This window comes from Choristoneura fumiferana, chromosome Z (assembly GCF_025370935.1).
Source record: "Choristoneura fumiferana chromosome Z, NRCan_CFum_1, whole genome shotgun sequence".
NCBI classification, from domain to species: Eukaryota; Metazoa; Arthropoda; class Insecta; order Lepidoptera; family Tortricidae; genus Choristoneura; species Choristoneura fumiferana.
Window position 1 is genome coordinate 38200801 of NC_133472.1, and position 18721 is coordinate 38219521.

General features: G+C 37.1%; 1 protein-coding gene across 2 annotated transcripts in view; it reads left to right on the plus strand.

Moving 5' to 3' along the window:
• The window catches only part of LOC141439928 (uncharacterized), a 128094-nt gene extending 112059 nt beyond the window's left edge, over positions 1-16035 (plus strand). For both annotated transcript variants that reach the window (XM_074104394.1, XM_074104403.1), the window contains 4 exons: positions 985-1123; positions 1799-1873; positions 6528-6653; positions 13810-16035. In XM_074104394.1, the coding sequence (XP_073960495.1) occupies positions 985-1123; positions 1799-1873; positions 6528-6653; positions 13810-13874 (405 nt within the window). In that variant the 3' untranslated portion in view covers positions 13875-16035. The remainder of the gene's footprint in view (positions 1-984; positions 1124-1798; positions 1874-6527; positions 6654-13809) is intronic.
• The last annotated feature ends 2686 nt before the right edge of the window (positions 16036-18721 follow it).

Below are 18721 nucleotides of genomic sequence, written 5' to 3' on the forward strand. Positions count from 1 at the left end.
CCAAAACGGTTTTTTACTGTGTTTTAGGTTTGCGCATTTAATAATTATGTTGTAGGAACTCTTAATCATATTATAATTAAATTTTAAACTTTTAATAACATTACCAGCCATTCGCTAACGCTAACAATGGCGCATAATTATATGCCAAACTCATCACAATCGGACAAATTTTTGTATCTGCTCATTAATAAATTCAAATTGAATTTAATGAAAATTCCGCAGCAAAATTTTCGTGACGTTGACGTGTAATTATTTTTTAACCCAAAGAGATAGATCTTTAAAGGGTTTTGGAGAATAGAGATAATAATAGGGTAGATCTCGCCATAAAACAATAACGACAGGATTATTAAATAGTAGATTGTACAACAAGAGCATAAAACGAGCCATTCCACCCGAAACGTTCATAGCCACCCGAGCCGGTACGGCGAGGGTGGATAGACACGTCGATGGGAAAACGGGTTTAATGCTCGTGTTTTACACTCTGCTTTTCACTTCGATGGTGAGGAAATTAAATAACACCAGTGGAAACATTGTTCACTTACTATCTACCTTTTATTGTCCTTGCATTACTATATAATAATTATATATTTTTTGTTTTATTGATTTATTTTGATTGATTTAATTGATTTTTAGTTTTATATAAATTAAAAAATATATCCAAATGCTTCTTTGTTTGTGGCTGTTTACATCTGATTGCCTTGGTTTTAGACGAAGATTTCACTTTATGCACTAGAGCATAAAAGTCATTTTATGTCGCCTAGATCCAGCATAAATACGAAGTTTACAAGCATGGAAAGTTAAAAACTTTCATGTATTTATTAAAATATGTATTCATCTATATTAGTATGTTTATCCGTTACCTAGTACCCATAATACAAGCTTTGCTTAGTTTGAGACTAGGTTAATTGATGTCAATTGTCCTTAAATACTTATTTATTATTATTTGAAAGGTATTTTTATTAAAAACTTTTTTATTTTACGTAGGACCTGGCGGCAGTGCAGTATACTGCGGCCGCGCAACACACTGCAACGACGACGTCGGGCGGACGACGGCGCTCGGCCGGCAGGCCCATGCCTAGTCGCTGCGACCCCGACGAGTTCTCTGAGGCGCCTAAGTCTATAGGTGAGGGAGTCGCTCGTGCATACTTTAAATATGTGTAAGTGCTTGAACTAGTGGTAGAGTAGGGGCTACGACGACGACGTCGAGACGACGATGACCTTGGGGCGACGACGCTAAGCTGGCTGACCCGTTTTGAGTTGCTGTTTTGACGCCCAAGTCCATAACCAAGTGATTTGTTATATGCAAGAGTGTGAGGGCTTGAACTAGCGCTACAGTTATCAAGTCACGTTATCCTACTAAAATTATAAATGCGAAAGTCTGTGAGTGAGTGAGTGAGTGAGTATGTTGGTTACTCCTTCACGCTGAAACGGCTGGACGGATTTAAATGAAATTTGGTATGTAGATAGCTGAATATCTGGTATAAAACACAGGCTACTTTTTATTCCGATATTTCCACGGGATAGAGATAAAATCTCGGAACAACAACCGCTAGGCTTAGAGTCATGAAATGTGATATGAGTTTTAATGGAACGTCAATGAAAACCACTATTTAATTTTCGAGAATTCTCACGGGAACTTCAGCTGCTAGATCTAATGATTTACGTGTGCGAAGCAGCGGGTACACACTAGTTCTTTTATAAATATAAATTGGTCGAGCGCTTCTAGACAATGACACTTGCACGATCTTTCAATGATTTACAAACGGGGCTTAACAATAATTAGTGTTTTTGTTAATAGCTCGGTCGACAGGCCGCCCCATGCCGAGCAGGCATGACCCTGAAGAGTTCTCTGAAGCACCTACGAAAGCTATAAGTAAGTACCTATGAAAGCTATACTTAAATAAGTACGGTCAAGGGCATAAATATATGTACGTTACCAAGACATCAAAAATAATCTAAACACCTTTATGCCACTAATCATAAGGTCGATGTATACATATATTTGACGCTATGGCTGTATATATATTTATGCCCTTGACTGTACCTAATTGATTATTTATTACTAGGGATGTAATGGAACGTAACAAATTAGTGCAGAAATTGAAAAACGCAACCTACCTCTGCCTCCGCATTCAACTCCGGCATATTTTTTTTATTAGTTTATACAGGATGTCCCGTAAGTAGTACGACAAACTAACAAGGGAAATGGATGTATGAATGGACGGATGTATGTCATCTATCCAAATATATAAAAAATACTATAGTAGGTACAGATAGGTAGGTATAGTAGGTAAGTTTTGATTTTTTTTCAAATGAGTACCTACATTTTTACACTAAGATTTTGAGTTGTGACATTCGTAATTGATTATATTTTGCATTTAATTTTGTTGGAAAATAATTAAGGATAGTTCTACAGATGCAAAAAAACTTTTTTTTTTATTTGAAGGTAAATTTTTCCTGTAAACTTTGGTCAAGTTTTGACCTATTTCAGTGTAAAAAAAATACAAGACTACTGTTTAGCTTACGTACTAGCTTAAAAACATGTCCATTCTATGGACATTCAAAAATGATAGAATAGAATTTAACAGAATTCAGCAGCTATGCAAAACTAAGTAAAAAAAATGAACTCACGTTTTATAAAAAAAAGTGCTTTTTGTGTTTCAATCCAATTTATAAAAAGTGTACACAAAGACACCATTAACCCGACCACAGACATTTAGTGATGTGAAAACCTATAGCCTATTGCAAAATAATTAATCTGTTCAGTATATCGATTAATTTAATATTGAATAGATCAAAGTATTTTTTTCTATTTTATTATTTACAATAGGTACTTGATTTTAAGACCAAGTAAATCAGACCAACAGCCACAAAACAAAACATTTTTAATTTATATAAATCTAAAATATCAATCCAATCAAGCAAAATAAATGAATAGAACTAAAAATGTATAATTATATAGAAATGCATGAAAAATAAAAGGTAGTTACATAGTAAGTAAGTACGAGTTAACAATTGTTTCCACTGTTGCTATTTAATTTCCTCTCAATCGAAGTGAAAAGCAGTGTAAAACTCGGGCATTAAACCCATTTCCCCCTCGAGGTGTCTTTCCTGCCTTTTCGTACCAGCTCGGGTGGCTATGGGCCTGCACAGACGGACTGCATTCCAACCGCAACTGCCGACTGCCCATACATTTGTCGCTGCAGTTCGATTGCAGTCGGCACAACTGCACTCTGACTGAAATTGAAATGTATGGGCAGTCCGCAGTTACGTTGCGGTTGTAATGCAGTCCGTCTGTACTGGCCCTATATGAACGTCTTGGGTAAAATGGCTCATTGTTTGCTCTTGTTGTATAATCTACTATTGTTTATGTATAGGCGTATATAGAGGGGGCCCGGGTCTAGTGCCCACCCCAGGATGTTGGGCTACCGATTCAAAATTCTATAATACTGATATTCTGATATCTTCACACAACAATCCAGGCCAGCCCCCCCCCGTACGCATTTTAAAAAATGCTACGTATTTAAAAAAATGGAACAAAAACTTAACCGGCTAAATCCGGATTATTCTTTGACCCATTTTCAACGTAAATCCATTGGTGGAATTCGGTTCTCGGATTTTACTTACTCAACTGCCTCCAGCGCGTGGTTTAAATAGCCGTGTTTGCTTAATTACTTGTATTCATGCATTGAATATGGATTTGACGACCGGGTAGCCTAGCGCCGACACAAGGTCGGAGAGAAACCTACCTTTACAGAAAACAAATTAGTAGCGTTTTGTTTCGAAAAGAGGGTCTATATTGCGTGTTGTGATCGCGAGTATTAGAAACGTTAGGCAATGCGACCTCAGGTTTAAACTGCTTCGAGTGGCGTACTTTTGCAAATGTGTCGTAAGTTATTATTTTTGCCTAAACGTGCCTTGCCATTTTACCTATTCAGTGAACACTTAAAAATTTTCTCAAAATAAACTCAAAGCCGAGAACAGGAAATGTATTATCACCCAATGAGCTTGCAGCTTTTCACTCTTTGCCTTAACGCGGAAAAATGACTCGGAGTAAATTGAATGAATGATTTAAAATATTTTGGTATCGACATAACAACATTTTATTTTTACTCATATGAGTATAATATAATAATAACTGTAGCATTAGGTATTTTCAGTTACTTATACATATATTGTGTATCTACTGTGTGGGTGTGGCAAAGTACCAGAACAAAAACAAAATCAAGTGCGGGTAGTTTAGTTTGGAAAACAGCTGGAGTAACAGTTTTTTTATTCTGAACTAGACTCTAGGCCTATATCGCAGAAGAACCCATAGCAGTTTTATTTATGCCGCAGTACTTTCGGCTACTATGTATATTGCCGAGAGTGGCTCCAGTAAACAATTTAGAGAGTTAAGCATTCCAGTTCTAAAGGTCGATATCAAGGCAGGTAGCATTTGAAAGAGCGGAATTTGAGCTAGTTTCCGAACTAAGCATTCGCCGATAAACTACGTACCTATACTAAACTTCCTTTATCGGAAGCTCGCTAAGTTTCCGTATGCTAATATTGAACCGGTTCAAAACGTATGTGGATTCCGAGCAAATTGGCTGTGATAGACGAACGAGTGAACGTATAAGGGGTTCTGTTTATACGTATATCATTTTGAGGTATCAAACCCTATAAAAGCTTGGATTCTTTTTTCTTTTCTGCAACGCGTTTTCACTAGCGTCGCCTATCTATCAACGAATCGTGTCAACTCAATTTTAAAATCAAGGAGACATCACAAAGCACTCTAGCTCGACCAATGATGGTACCACGCGTTTTCCCTTCCGCAAATAATACGACATGCAATCGCCACATTGGTCGTGGAGAAAGTATTATTGTGTGCGTGTTTTGCATTTATAGGGTCACGGCGCCAATGACGGACATGTTAAGCACAGTAATACCCAGTAATGGACAACAAGGATTCAATGCCTTATATTCACTATCATGAACTTCACTAGTTAAAATCATCAGTTTGAACATCAGTGTTATTAGTTTAAAAAAAGTAGGGTCCGTTTCTTAAAATTTGGGTTAGCGGAAAAAAACGGTATTGGTTCTTGTCCATGACTGGTGCTATTACTTTGTGATGGTTTTGTTTTTTGGTATAAATTACAAACGTAAGGAACCTTGCATAATAGAACAGCATGTCGTCAATGTGTAATTCAAAATCTCTTTATTTCGGAACAGAAAATCATCCTTAAAACATTAGTAAGTACTTAGAAACTAGGTTAGGTTAGGATGAAGTTATAAAACTTAACTTAGGTAGGTACAGGAAAAAATTACAATAAGTACATTAAGATAATATTAAATTCAAATGAGTAATACTTCCACAAAAAATAGCAAAACAATCCATCCATCCATCCATCTATATAAGACACTACTTATTATAAACATCTTAACATGTACACATATATACATCTATACATATAACCAATTGGTTGACGTGTATAAAGTATTATTATTTATTTGTTATGTGTATAGAATTCTCTAGTTAGTAGTAGTTACTAAACACTGTTCAAACTGGTTAATGCAAAGTGAGTTTCGATAACATCATAAGCTTAAGTGAAATCACATATTGTTTAGTATAAAAATGTAAACAAAGCTGCAAACGGATAGCAAATGGAATCAAAGCAAGGCAATATATTTTAATTATTCATTAGCGAGGTCCTGAATACTTTGAGTGCCGCTATTTAATCCCTTTAAAGGTAGAGGAATTTCTCGCAACATCTGCGAGCCATTTACAAATCGAAAATGAATTAAAAAATATAATCCTACTTATAATAGATTGAAAGAACATCGCAGGCTTCTATTGTTCATGGTCGAGCATCGACTCACGAATCGAAAATTTAAGCTGCAGGGCTACTACGTATCGTACCGTCCCTCTCACTTTCATATTATATAATATAAGTGTCGGCGGGACGGTAGATAAGAACTTTGATTTTCAAATTTCGTAGTAGCCTTGCAGGCTCCTATTTCAGCAACGTGACTATTGTCAGTGAGAATATATCGAGTGACAATGAATTATTTGTATCCGAATTTAATGATACCTTTATACTCGTATTTTGTGGAACAAGAATTGTTTTACTTAGTCGACATTTATATGTGTTGTCGGTAAATCTTGTCGTGAGATGAAGCTGTATGAGGTAACTGACAGGAAACTGATAGCGGGTAAAACGCTCGTAGAACTACCTTTATGCTTTCATGTGTGTTGGACAATAAGGACCTGGATCCATGTGAATTTGTTAGATGTTCTCCAAACTCGCGAACTGTTTTAGGGCGAGACCGAGGAGAGTTGTGACAGAGTAGAGTAGTGACAACGTCTATTTTTTGGATATGAACTGCTAGCAAGCTCGCAATAGTGCGTGTTTTTTAAAATCTTGAAGTATCAAACGCGTGCTGTTGCAAGCTTGCTAGCAGTTAATAAGTTTCCGGAAATTGACGTTGTCACTACTCCCCTCTGTCACAACTCTCCTCGGTGTCCCCTGACGTTCGCATTGTTCCAGCATCGGTGCTATCGAAACCGAGCCGCTCGACAGTGAAGAAGCACGTCCAGTTCCCGGACGAGCAAAGCTGTATCGAAGAAGCGCCGGAGTTAGCTGCCGAACTCACCGAGGAAGCAGAAAAACCAGGTGCGTTTCTTTTTGACAACAGTTCGGTAACCCAGTGGTCGAGTGGTTGGAGGGAAAACCTGACTACAAAGCTAAGTTTGAATTCGATCACCGCTCGGAGCGGATACTTGTATATGTTTGTTCACGAATCTTGGTTACGCAATATGATTTTTTAAGAGAAGGAGGAAAACGAGCAAGGGGGTCATCTGATGGGAATTGATCGTCACTGCCAATGAGTACTTTTTAAGAAAGTATAAGCCCTTTCCTTGAAAGCCCCGGTCTCATAGTTGTCCGGAACACTGCTGACGGAAGTTTATTCCACAATTTAAGTATGTATCTATCTATTTAAGTATGTGCACAAGCATTGCTTAACTTGGGACTAAGTAAATTATTGGTGTTACTTCTCCCGTGATAATTATCAATTAAGTATTTATTTTATTTTTCATCACACTTGCTCGTAAAATCCAAATTTTAATGAAATATGATTTTCTCATTCGCAAACGTACTGATCTTACTACATGGACCACCACATTTCATAAGGTAACGATTAGCCTAAGGTACAATATTTAAAAGTTGTCTTTTACAAATATAAAATTTTACTTAATGTGATTTGTATGTGTACTAGATTACAACATCGACTCGTCTCGGTAGACTCTCGTTCGCCTTATTTACTTACATTGCTTCGAATCCTGAGTTCAACTTGCAATCCGAAAATCCGCTATAGTGTCTGAACTAATGTTAGATACCACTAAATTTCAGTTAACTTTTACAAACTGGGTATCAATTGATGTCAATTTGGGTCGGGTAGTTGGTAAAGTTACGTTTTTTGCTATTTAGTGTCTGGGCTTTTACTTGTAATACGGTAGAAAAAGTCACTCAATCCGCGGCCCAAATCACTTATTGGTAATGAAGCCAGCCCGAAAGGAACGAGATGAAATCTTTTAGATAGCGACCTTTTATAGTCCGCTGAAAACGAACCACTCGGCGTTATTATTACTAACCATATTACATTGAATATAATAATTCTATTACCCTTTCTTAGAAAGGAGTACTCGTGTATAGAAAAAATATATATATTTTAAATTACAATAGTATTATTATAAGAAAATGTATAGTGAATATATAGTGAACTATTACTGCAAGATAGAATATGTTGCGTGATTAGATTTTGTATAAACATTCCACTTGTACAGTCGAGTTTTTTTTATTATTTAGCAAAAATTTGATCAAAATATGTGAACACGACTCTATTTTTATCGGCGTAGAAGGTAAATAATAAACGTTTCTTATTTCTTACTTTTATCTCACCTGATGATAAGTTAGTTTACGAAAATTTGATCAAACACAATTTAGGTCAAATGTGATTTCGGACTGATAATACTAAGGTTGGGTGTCGGTATGTATGTATGTACACATTCCTCAGCTTAGTTGGCCCGGGAAGGCAAATAATAACGTCCTCGACTTTGCTGGAATCTTCAATCAAATCGACTACAGCAGGATCAGGGTTCCGTCACGCAATCGACCCTTTCTATCGCAAACCTTCGAGTAAAATGCTCAAGATAATTCTCAATACCTACTTTCTTTCCATATTATAAAACGAGAAGGGTAAGTATGGAGTAAATAATAAATATTAACCCGATCCATTTACTGCACTAATTTTCAAACAGAGCTGCAAGTAGGTACATAATGTGTGTAAAGCTAAAAGTGAAATTATAAATATCATAAAAATAAGCACTTCCGAAACACTAACAAACAGTAATAAAATTTATTATAATTAATTCGCGATCATTTATTTTTTTATATTTTAGTTCGTAGGTAGGTAAATATAACATTGCAAATCTTTGTAAGTTGGATTAACCCTGTTTCAGAAACAGAAATATCACATTTCGACATATAACATTATATCGATGAAAATAATGCTGGCAATGTTTCAGTACCGACATAGGCCATCACATAATTCCCATTACTCAGTTAATTTCATGTCATAACATAGCATAGCATAGTGGCTGCAATGTTTCAGTACCGACATAGGCCATCACATACATTCCCATATTACTCATGTTGATATTTATTGTACCTATTTCTTGAAATCTGATAAAAAAGTGTTGAGAACAATGACGGCGGTACAAACTCCTGAATATTCACCGCACCGTTGCAATGTTTGCATACAACACATAAATTATTACCTATGCTATGTTATCACATGAAATTAACTGAGTAATGAGAATTATGTGATGGCCTATGTCGGTACTGAAACATTGCCAGCATTATTTTCATCGCCTTCATTACGCTGAAGTTTGAAAGAGAACGAGAGCCTAGCGAGTGGGCGAAACGATAGTTGACACCTACGTATCACACCCAACTGAAGCGATAGCGAGTGATGTTCACAGTGATGCTTGTTTTATCCGTGTAATGTATACCTGGCCTTGACGAGTTCCGTTGGCCATCTACGGTCTTCATCATCAGGTTCAGTTCACCAAATAATACTTTCTGAATGTAAATGCTCGGTTGCTCTCGATTTCCCTAGAATCCCATCATCAGATCCTGCCTTGGTGACAATAGGACAACTTCGGAAGTTTGTTCTTTAGAGGAATTGTGGAATTATCGCAACAAACGCACACAAAAAAAGATATACAAGTGAATCCGCCTCCTTTTTTTGAAGTCTAGCATTAAGCGGCAGTGTTATATTACACTTGTGATGTTACTCGCATTTCACATGTCTATTAAAAAGTCTCGCTTGATATTCCACGGTAGCCTTTGAAGTGCTCTCATATGCCTCTTGCTTTACCTACCCAGCATACCCCCCTATATGTATTATATTCAGAGGTCGGACAAATGTGCGCCATTACTCGCAATATTATGGACATGACTCCAAAGATTAATTAATTGATTTATTACCTGTAATTTAATATTTATAGGTACTTCAAGCAAGACAAATAAACACAAGATAAATAAATTAAACACAGATTCCTTATTGTGTAGAGTTATCAAAGTACTTAAATAAAAAGTATTTTTTCTAAATTTTCCGTGGTTACTTTATTCCATTCCACATTTACCTTAATAAATCTACACAATAACTTCTTATTTTAATTGATTTATTACTGTCTTGCGAAGTACCTATACAAATTAATTTACAGGTAAGAAATCAATACGGAATATTATACAAAACTCTGCGCAGGGGGCGACAATAAAGTAGCACAAACCGTAAGTAAATCGCCATGACAACGTCAATTCTCTTTATAGTTGGTCGCCATGACGGACTATGACATATTTATTATTAAAAAAATAAATAGTAGATCATTGTCGTGGCCTGGAAGTAGGCAATTGCTGACTGAGTATGAGTATTAAACGGACGAGCTTGCGAGTCCGTTTAACTAATACGAAGCCAGCAATTGCTTTTCCAGCCGAGACTAATATAAAGCTTTTCTCAAAAGTGGTGAATAATTCTGAAATAGAATAAACTTTTTTTTTTAATTTTATTCCAAAATTTTTCTTATGCTTTCCCGCCTTTTTTCATTAAAAATAAACTGCAGGTGTATTTTTCCACCGAAAACACCACAAGCTATTTCAGACCAAATAGAAAAAGTCCGGAGTTCCAACAAAATATCTGATACCGGCCATTAGACTTGGCTGTATACGACTTGTGCCAACATTTCCATGGCCTTTTTAACTTTAAAAAAAATGTGACTGATTGCAGGCGCGCTAATTCATTATTGTCGAGCTAGCGCGCCTGCAATATTTTTAACTTTTTAATTTTTCGCTGACCATAAACTATGCACTTCACCTTCTGATATGTAAAGAATAATGTCAACTTTTACGGACATTTTTGAGAAAATGATATTTACATCGATACTTAGTAATGACAGAGCTATATTTCCAAAATAATAATTGAAATAATATGATATTAAAGCATCCTAAACACATTTAACAGACATTTAAGACATTCAAAAAACTGTTTACGGTTTGTACTACTGCTGCATTCTGATGGCTGAACATTGCAGTAATATTCCCAATTAATGTATCCGTTGGATTACTTACACTTTATGCTCGCAGATATATCGCAGAAATATCCCTGAATTACGATTCAACTTCCGTTACTATACTTAATGGTTTACGTGTGCGAAGCCGCAAGAAAAGTCTAGTAACATAATAATGTACATTATGTGCCCACGACAAATGCTCGCACGGCATCCTCAGGCGAAGGGCCACTAAACTTTGATTGAAGTATGGGCTTACACTAAGCCGTATTCTATTTGGCAGGTACAGCACGTACACAAGTTGTTTACGGTTTAGAAGTTTACTTAGTATTAAGGTACGCAAAAGACAGGTCGCCAGGTCGTTGGCCCCAGCTATTTAAATAAATAAGCTTAAAAAGTTGTTAAATAAATAAATAAAAATCATTTAATTCGGAAAACAGGTTCCATATTCTATTTCGATCCAATTTATGAAAAGTGTAAACAAAGACGCCATGTATCCGACCACAGACATTGGAATTTGGAATACAAATTAAAACAGTTCTGAGACCAATAATAGATACATTTTTTGTCAACTCCAGCCTGTTCAATGAGTGTGGCGATGATTTTCTGGAAATCGAATTTTACTGCAAGCTATTTTTCCATTCGCAAAATGTTCCAATCTAAACTAACAGAAAAATAAAAATTGGAAAATTTTGCTAATGGAAATATCGCTTGCAGTAAAATTCGATTTTCAGAAAATCAACCCTCCGGGAAACAAACAAACAGAAATATATAAATTGGGAAATTTTGCGAATGGAAAAATCGCTTGCAGTAAAATTCGATTTTCAGAAAATCAACCCTCCAGAAAAAAAAACTAACAGAAAAATAAAGATTGCCTGTTGAGATTAACTGTTGCCCGTGACTCCGTTCACGTCTAATTCGTTTATTGTTGTGTCGCGGGAGCTGCGCAATTTTCACGGATAAAAACTATGCTATGTCCTCCCCTGGGACTTTTACTATCTGTATACCGAACTTCACCTAAATCGGTTCAGCGGTTAAGACGTGAATAGGTGCATGACAAACAAACATAAGTACAGACTTACCAACTTTCACAATTATAATTAATATTAGTGAGATTAACTTTGCTATTTTTCATATCATAATTTAAAAACAGTAATAAAACTTTTCGATTTTGTTAAAAACGGAAACGTCTTCCTATAAAATACCTAAAGAGGCCGAGGTAAAGAACATTATGCAAGAAACGGAACGTTTATATATAATATTGTTACCTCAAGAAATATTCTATATATTATTCATAGTTTTTAATCGCCAGTTTGGATCAAAATGTCATGACCTTTAATCATATACGATTTTCAGAACTAAAGCACTGCACCAAATTTGATGAAATTTGGAATTGAAAAAAGCTTGAACTTCATAGCAGTAACTACGAGTAGAATATTTTTAAACAGGGAATGAAAGCGGATGATACGAGTCCTCAAAACACAGTTATTAAATTATGTATAAATATGAATCGAATTAAAATTACGTAGCAAATTAGGTACGTATTAATATTGCGTTATTTTGTAAAAAAAATATGGCTTCATCTTATTACTTCTTTTATTCATCATCATCATCATCATCATTATTACGACTTCCCAAAAAATGTTTAGAACCCCTTCTTCTGTGACCTTCTAGAGTCCAATGTTATCCTGAATGGACTATCGACGACGACGATAGGTACAATGCCAAGAGATCTATATGGAAAGCGATAAACGCGCTTGCGCAACAAATCCAAACTTTATTTAATTAAAGCTCTATTCGTTTATACTCTAGCTTTAGCTATTTTGAAAAAAAAAACAAATAAATTTCAGTGAATTCGGAAATCTTCTGATTTTAGTTGTTTTTTTTTTCGTATCTCAACCTCTCAGACCACCAGTGGCCTCTTGTGTCTCTCCTAGACAAAGACCTGAGTCCGCTCGCTCCTGGTGGAATTAATTTTAGCGACTTTCTAGCGACTTTTGATTTTGAGTTTAGCGACTCGAGTTTCTAGGAGTTGGCAACACTGGCCCACTCTCGAACTTGACGCACTTCATCTTTGTTATTTATTGTTTAATTGACAAGAAAAAATACGAGAAAGTACAAGAAAAAATACTATATTTTCTGATAATCTTACTGGCGATCTAAGGCCACGTTCACACTATGCGGCTAATCGCGCTATTTTAGCGCGCCGTCCCTCTTATCCCTTTAACAGCCATTGTCTGAATTATAAGAGCTCATTTCGCCGCAGTCTTATAATTACGACAAAACACAAAAAACACACACACACATCACGCCTGTATTCCCAAATGGGGTAAGCAGAGCACACGAAACGTTACCGTTTCGAAGCGACTTATAGCAATTCTAAATAGGTTTAAAGTTTGACAAAAACGATGCAATAGTGACAGGTTGCTAGCCTGCCGCCTAAGACAAAATGTCATATAATTTCGGTGTAGGTAGCGATACGGGCGCGTAGGAATGAAAACGTATTGGCGGTTTAAAGGTTTTTCGCTTGAGAAAGAGACGGCGCGCTAAAATCACGCGGTTAGCCGCATAGTGCTGACGTGGCCTAAATATAATAATACTTTTTTTACCCTGGAAACTACCCGATTTTTCCCATGTTCCCCATACATAACCATAACCACCCTACATAACCAGCACTGGCAAGGGCTTATTACAGGATTTTATTAAGTTTCACCTGTCCCGATGTTTGTCATCAAATCTAGCAAATTAAATTTGATCCACATCCCGGTTACCCATTGAGCTGAAATTTTGCATGCCTACATGTGTAAATTGCGTGACAATACAATAATCTGGTAGCGACATCCTGGTAGTTCGGCCAGGATCGTTTCCGCAGGACGGAACTCTTCAACGGTTAATGCTGGCATCGACTTGAAATTTGGTATGCAAATGTAGTTTGGGTGGCAATGCAAGTACAGTCAGCAAAAAAGCTAGTATTAAAAAATATTTTTTTACCAAAAACTTATTTTCCGGTCGCAATTCTACGGTATCTAACACTTACTAAACACTAAATTGACGATAAAAGTGACCAATTGAATTATTAAAATTTGTTTAAAATATGAGATATTTGGCCCTTTCCAGTTCTGGTTACGTAAGATACTTATGTACCGGGAAAAAGGTGATTGTAGTACTATTTTGATCTAACAAAGATGTCTCTCCCGCAGAGAGCCGCGTCATAAGCTCCCTCTGGATGGAGTTGGAGTCAGACGCGCCGGCGCCGGAGCGCTGACGGCGGCGCAGCGAGCAGTTCCACCGGCCGGTGTCGCGCGCGCGCCTCGAGCGACGCAAGATGTCTGCCGCCGGGGTGCCGCCCGCCGACGACGACGCCTTCTTGTAAATAACACTAACCGCAGGGCTACTATGAAATTTGAAAATCGAAGTTCGAATCGTACCATCCCTCTCACTCTCGTGTTAAATAACGTAAGCGTCAGCGGGACAGCAAGATACGAAGTTCGAATTTTGCACTTCGTAGTATAAGGCCAGGGATTAGAGTGCGCCACAGAACGGTAGATCTCTTATATGTAGTGCGAACAGACCTTTCTGTACCAATGAGTCGCCAGATTGGACATGTTCTAAAATATGGTAGACTACACCGGTTACATTTAATGAGTTTGAGTTTGAACATGTCGAGCTAAACTAATTTAAGACGTTTGTTATCAAGATTTATTTCATGAAAAATGAGTGAGGCTCGTGGTAGTTTTATGTACCCGGTTTTATTGACGACACACTTTCTTGTTAATTTATTGGATTGATTACTGCTGTGAGCGATTTTTAGAGTACCCGCGCCTTAAGGGCGGTCTCAGATTAACGTTTTTTTCTGCGCGTATACGGTTGTGTTTTGCATACAGGCTTAGACGCACGGTAGATTAAACCAAAAGCGCGTTAAAAATAAAGCAATACCGCACCTGTACGCATGTACACGTGCTTCCAAAAACGAGCTTATATTAATTAAATAAAACGCTAGTCTGAAGCCCGTTAATCAGATAAATGAAACTTTTCTGACTATACTGATGACACTGACTGCAGAGACTACACTGACTACACGGACACTACTGCGGACAGTACAAAACGACGATGCTTTCTTAATTTACATGGACCACAAGTACTAAGTAGAGTTCTAAAAGTTTTACCTTTCTGTATCAATCGCTGGCGCCCTACAGGCCTGTGCTAATTATATTTGTCTGGCAACACTGATAACTACTTAAAATGTACTGTGTAATGTGTGTACTAAATTACTCATTATTCGAGCGTTTGAACTGCCTCATTTTCATGGTCACACTTTTTCCGTGGGCTGTAGAATTATATGAAATTTTCGATTAGGTACTTTTTATACGTCCTGTACTCCTCCTAGATTACCTGGAAACTGTAACAGTTCTACCATCATGTCAACAAAAATGTATCCACGAAAATCAAACGAAATACTGGAGTGGGTCTGACAACACTGGGGTGGCACTGACTAATACGAGCAGTATAAAATCTGGACGATTTTTCGGAAATAAACTTACCTACATTGACCACTGGCACTAGAACCAGCAATAGGGATGTTGACACCATTAAAAAATAATTCTAATACACAACTCCAGTAAAGAACGCTTTATTTTAGCCCTGAAAACCAGATTAATTTTCGATTAACTGCAAAATTAGATTTTTTGTTGCTTTAAAACAAATAAATAGTTAGTTGATTGAGTTGGCGAACAAGTGACGTCATATGTTGCTTGCTATTTCCATTCAAAGTCTATGGGAGAATTGTGTTTTGGCAGCTCATAAAAAGTACGTCAGTTGATTGGTGGAGTCAACATCCCTATTCTGTATCAGTCAAAGTATCAGTGGATCACCCGGCCCTACAAGTAGGTATACGCTGAAATATCTGTCTATTTTATCAACACGACCTCCGCAAAGTACCTACCGCCTGATTAATTAATATTGTTTTTGGTAATAATCAATTTCTACAATGATAAATAGTTACTTACTCATCATCATCATCATCAGTCGGAAGACGTCCACTGCTGGACAATGGCCTCCCTCTTTGAAGGCCACAATGAACCATAACTCGCTACTTGCACCCACTCGCCACTGTGCGGCTCACTGCACTATGCAACACGTTCGTGAGAGAAATGAGAATACTTGGTAAACTGTGAACAACAAACGAGCTAATAGGGTCCAGCGTTCAGAACACCGGAATTAAATAAGGTAAGGTAGCAAACACAAAGTCGTTAACGCGGGATATAATGTCACAATTTATCAATTAAGAGATCATTAGTCAATTTGAAATAAGACCCTAATCTCCGTTAGTAAAATGAAAAGCAAAATTTAAGCAATTGAAGCCCAAAGCTTCATTTAGATGGCGAGAGAAATATCATGCGAGTTTTATGCCGTCGGTCGACTGCGTGACTGTGAAATTTTATGTGATCCACTGTCAACGTCAATGTACAGTGAACCAATTTGATTCCAGGGCCACCATGGAAACTTATCATAGTAAATCATTTTGTTTTTCTACAACATTATTTATCGAATGACGTCGAATGTCATTACGACACGGTTCTGTAGTGACTGTCTGACCGAAAGATCTGTTTTGATTTTTTGGCCAAGAAATCCAGTTTCTGTCACGGCTTTGCCAAAACTCAGGCAGCTAAGATTAAATGGTATTTTAACAAAAACAATACTTTTTTGTCCCGAATTCGTTATAATTTTGAACAATGCTGACAAAATACCCACAATACTACTAATGTAAATAAGTGATGCCAATAAAATACCTACACTACTACTAATGTAAATAAAGTGATGCCAATAAAATATACCTATTTGAAGCGTTATGAAATAATGTTAAGAGTAGGTAGGCCAATGGCAGCAGTGGGAATTACACATATCTATAGGCTGAGATGATGAAACCTTTTAACAAAAAATGTTGGTAATTGTGTGTACTAAAAATACACTTACTTAATAAAGAGTCAGATATTTCACCAAATCACGCCCTAGCCCACGCCACGTGTCGTGTCATGTCGAACGTGCTATCTCGGAAAATGTATTTTTACGGGAACATTTTTTTTATTACCACATTTGAGTTTCGTTAGCAAACAACGTAATTTGAGACGAATGAGCCCCTTGAAAATCTGGAGCATGTGTTTTAGGTTTTTTTTTTACGACAAAACTGGGCTATAATCTATGCCTCTCACATTTGCTTTTAGGGAATTCTTTGTCAACTACACCAAAAATAAAACTGTTGTGTACAGTCACCAGCATTAATATCTGCCACAGCGGAGCGTGCAAAAATATCTGACACGTCCTTCCGGCCCTAGAAATAGAGGCGTATCAGATATTTATGCACGCATTTTGTGTCAGATATTGGTGCTGGTGACTGTACAATGTGATTACAGATGTGCCAAAGGAAACTATCCAAAATAGCGGAGTTTTTCGTATAAGTACCTAGGAAAATTTCGAAATATTTCTACCAGTTTTTTACTACCCACAATATCTTGTGAAAATTTTCAGCACATTTCCAACATTTTTGGAAATATTCCGCAACTTACTCATCTGTAGGTAACTGTGAGGTTTTTTTTAATACCACGTCGGTGGAAAACAGGCATGCGGTCCGCCTGATGTTAAGCAATTACCGCCGCCTAGGAACGCTTGACATCCGAAGTATCACTGATTGCGGTCATTGTGGTTCCACTGTAACCTGTACCTTTTACGTGGCGGCCATACCTACTAACCACTCGTATAACAGCAAAACAACCAACTACAGGGCACAGGCCTCCTCTTGGAATGAGAGGGCTTGGGCCGTAGTTCCCACGAGGGCCCAGTGCGGATTGGGAATTATACACTCCATTGAATTTCTTCACGTATGTGTGCAAGTTTCCTCACGCTATTTTCCTTCACCTTAAAGCTGCGATGTAATTAATTAGCATTTATACCGAAAAACTTAGTTCAAAAGCATCAAATGCACGGCCCTCTGCTTGAAAACCACTGGTCAAACCCCTAACCTACTACGACTTCAAAGACATGAATTGCCTAACAGGGATAAATTATTTAATTTTATTAATTATAAGTTGTAACTGTAACAAACTAAAAAGCAAGCTTTAGAAAGAAAAGCAAGAAAGAACATTTCAGTATTTGACAAAATTTGGCACAACAAGAAAAATAATAAATAGGTACCTACATCATATACACCTAAGAGTGTTAAAAATGAAACATCTCGCATTTATATTTAGTGCACCTGAATAGCGCAAATGTATATAAAAACGTAAATACATAGGAACCAACAACCCGCGTTTAAAATATTACTGATATGACCCAGATACTAACACATCCAGGTATTGGTAATCATTATGCATAATGTTAAGTACCTACCGGAGCGACCGAGCTTTGCTCGGGCTAAAACTTTATAATAAGCGTTTTCCCAGAAATATGACCTAGCCAAATCGATTTGTCATCCCCGAAAACCCCCACATACCAAATTTCAACGAAAGCGTTGGAGCCGTTTCCGAGATTCTGATTATATACTGAGCGGCAAAAGATCTGGCCCTCAAATGTATGCAGTAGGTTATAGGTGATTTTGTATGTGCATAGAGTGGGCCACATTCTATGCCGCTGAGTATATTATACAAGAATTGCTCGTTTAAAGGTATTAGAAGATTAAATAGATGAATGGCACGCACGCGGACCGTAATATATCAAAAATAGATACAAAGCATCGCATCCTTGGCCCGTACCCGCATATATTTTCATATAGTCCGCCAAAACATTCCCATGATTTAAGGAAGGCTGTCGACAACTTGTTTGGCAAGATTTACGGCCGGGGATTCGATTTGGAACTTGTTACTTTGAATCAGGTTAATACTTACCTATCGTAATATAAGGGCGGCGATTTTTCGAACAAACAATTATGGGCTTAAGAACGACCACGCAAGGATTATAATTATTAATCCCTCGGAGATATGGCTTTATTAATTAAATAGACACCTTCACAAACAACGATTACTCAGCACAGAGACAAACATCGTAAAATTAATAATCCCTAATATTTTACTCAGCGGAGACTTCAGGCGCTTCGGTAATAAAAATAAGGATGACTAATAT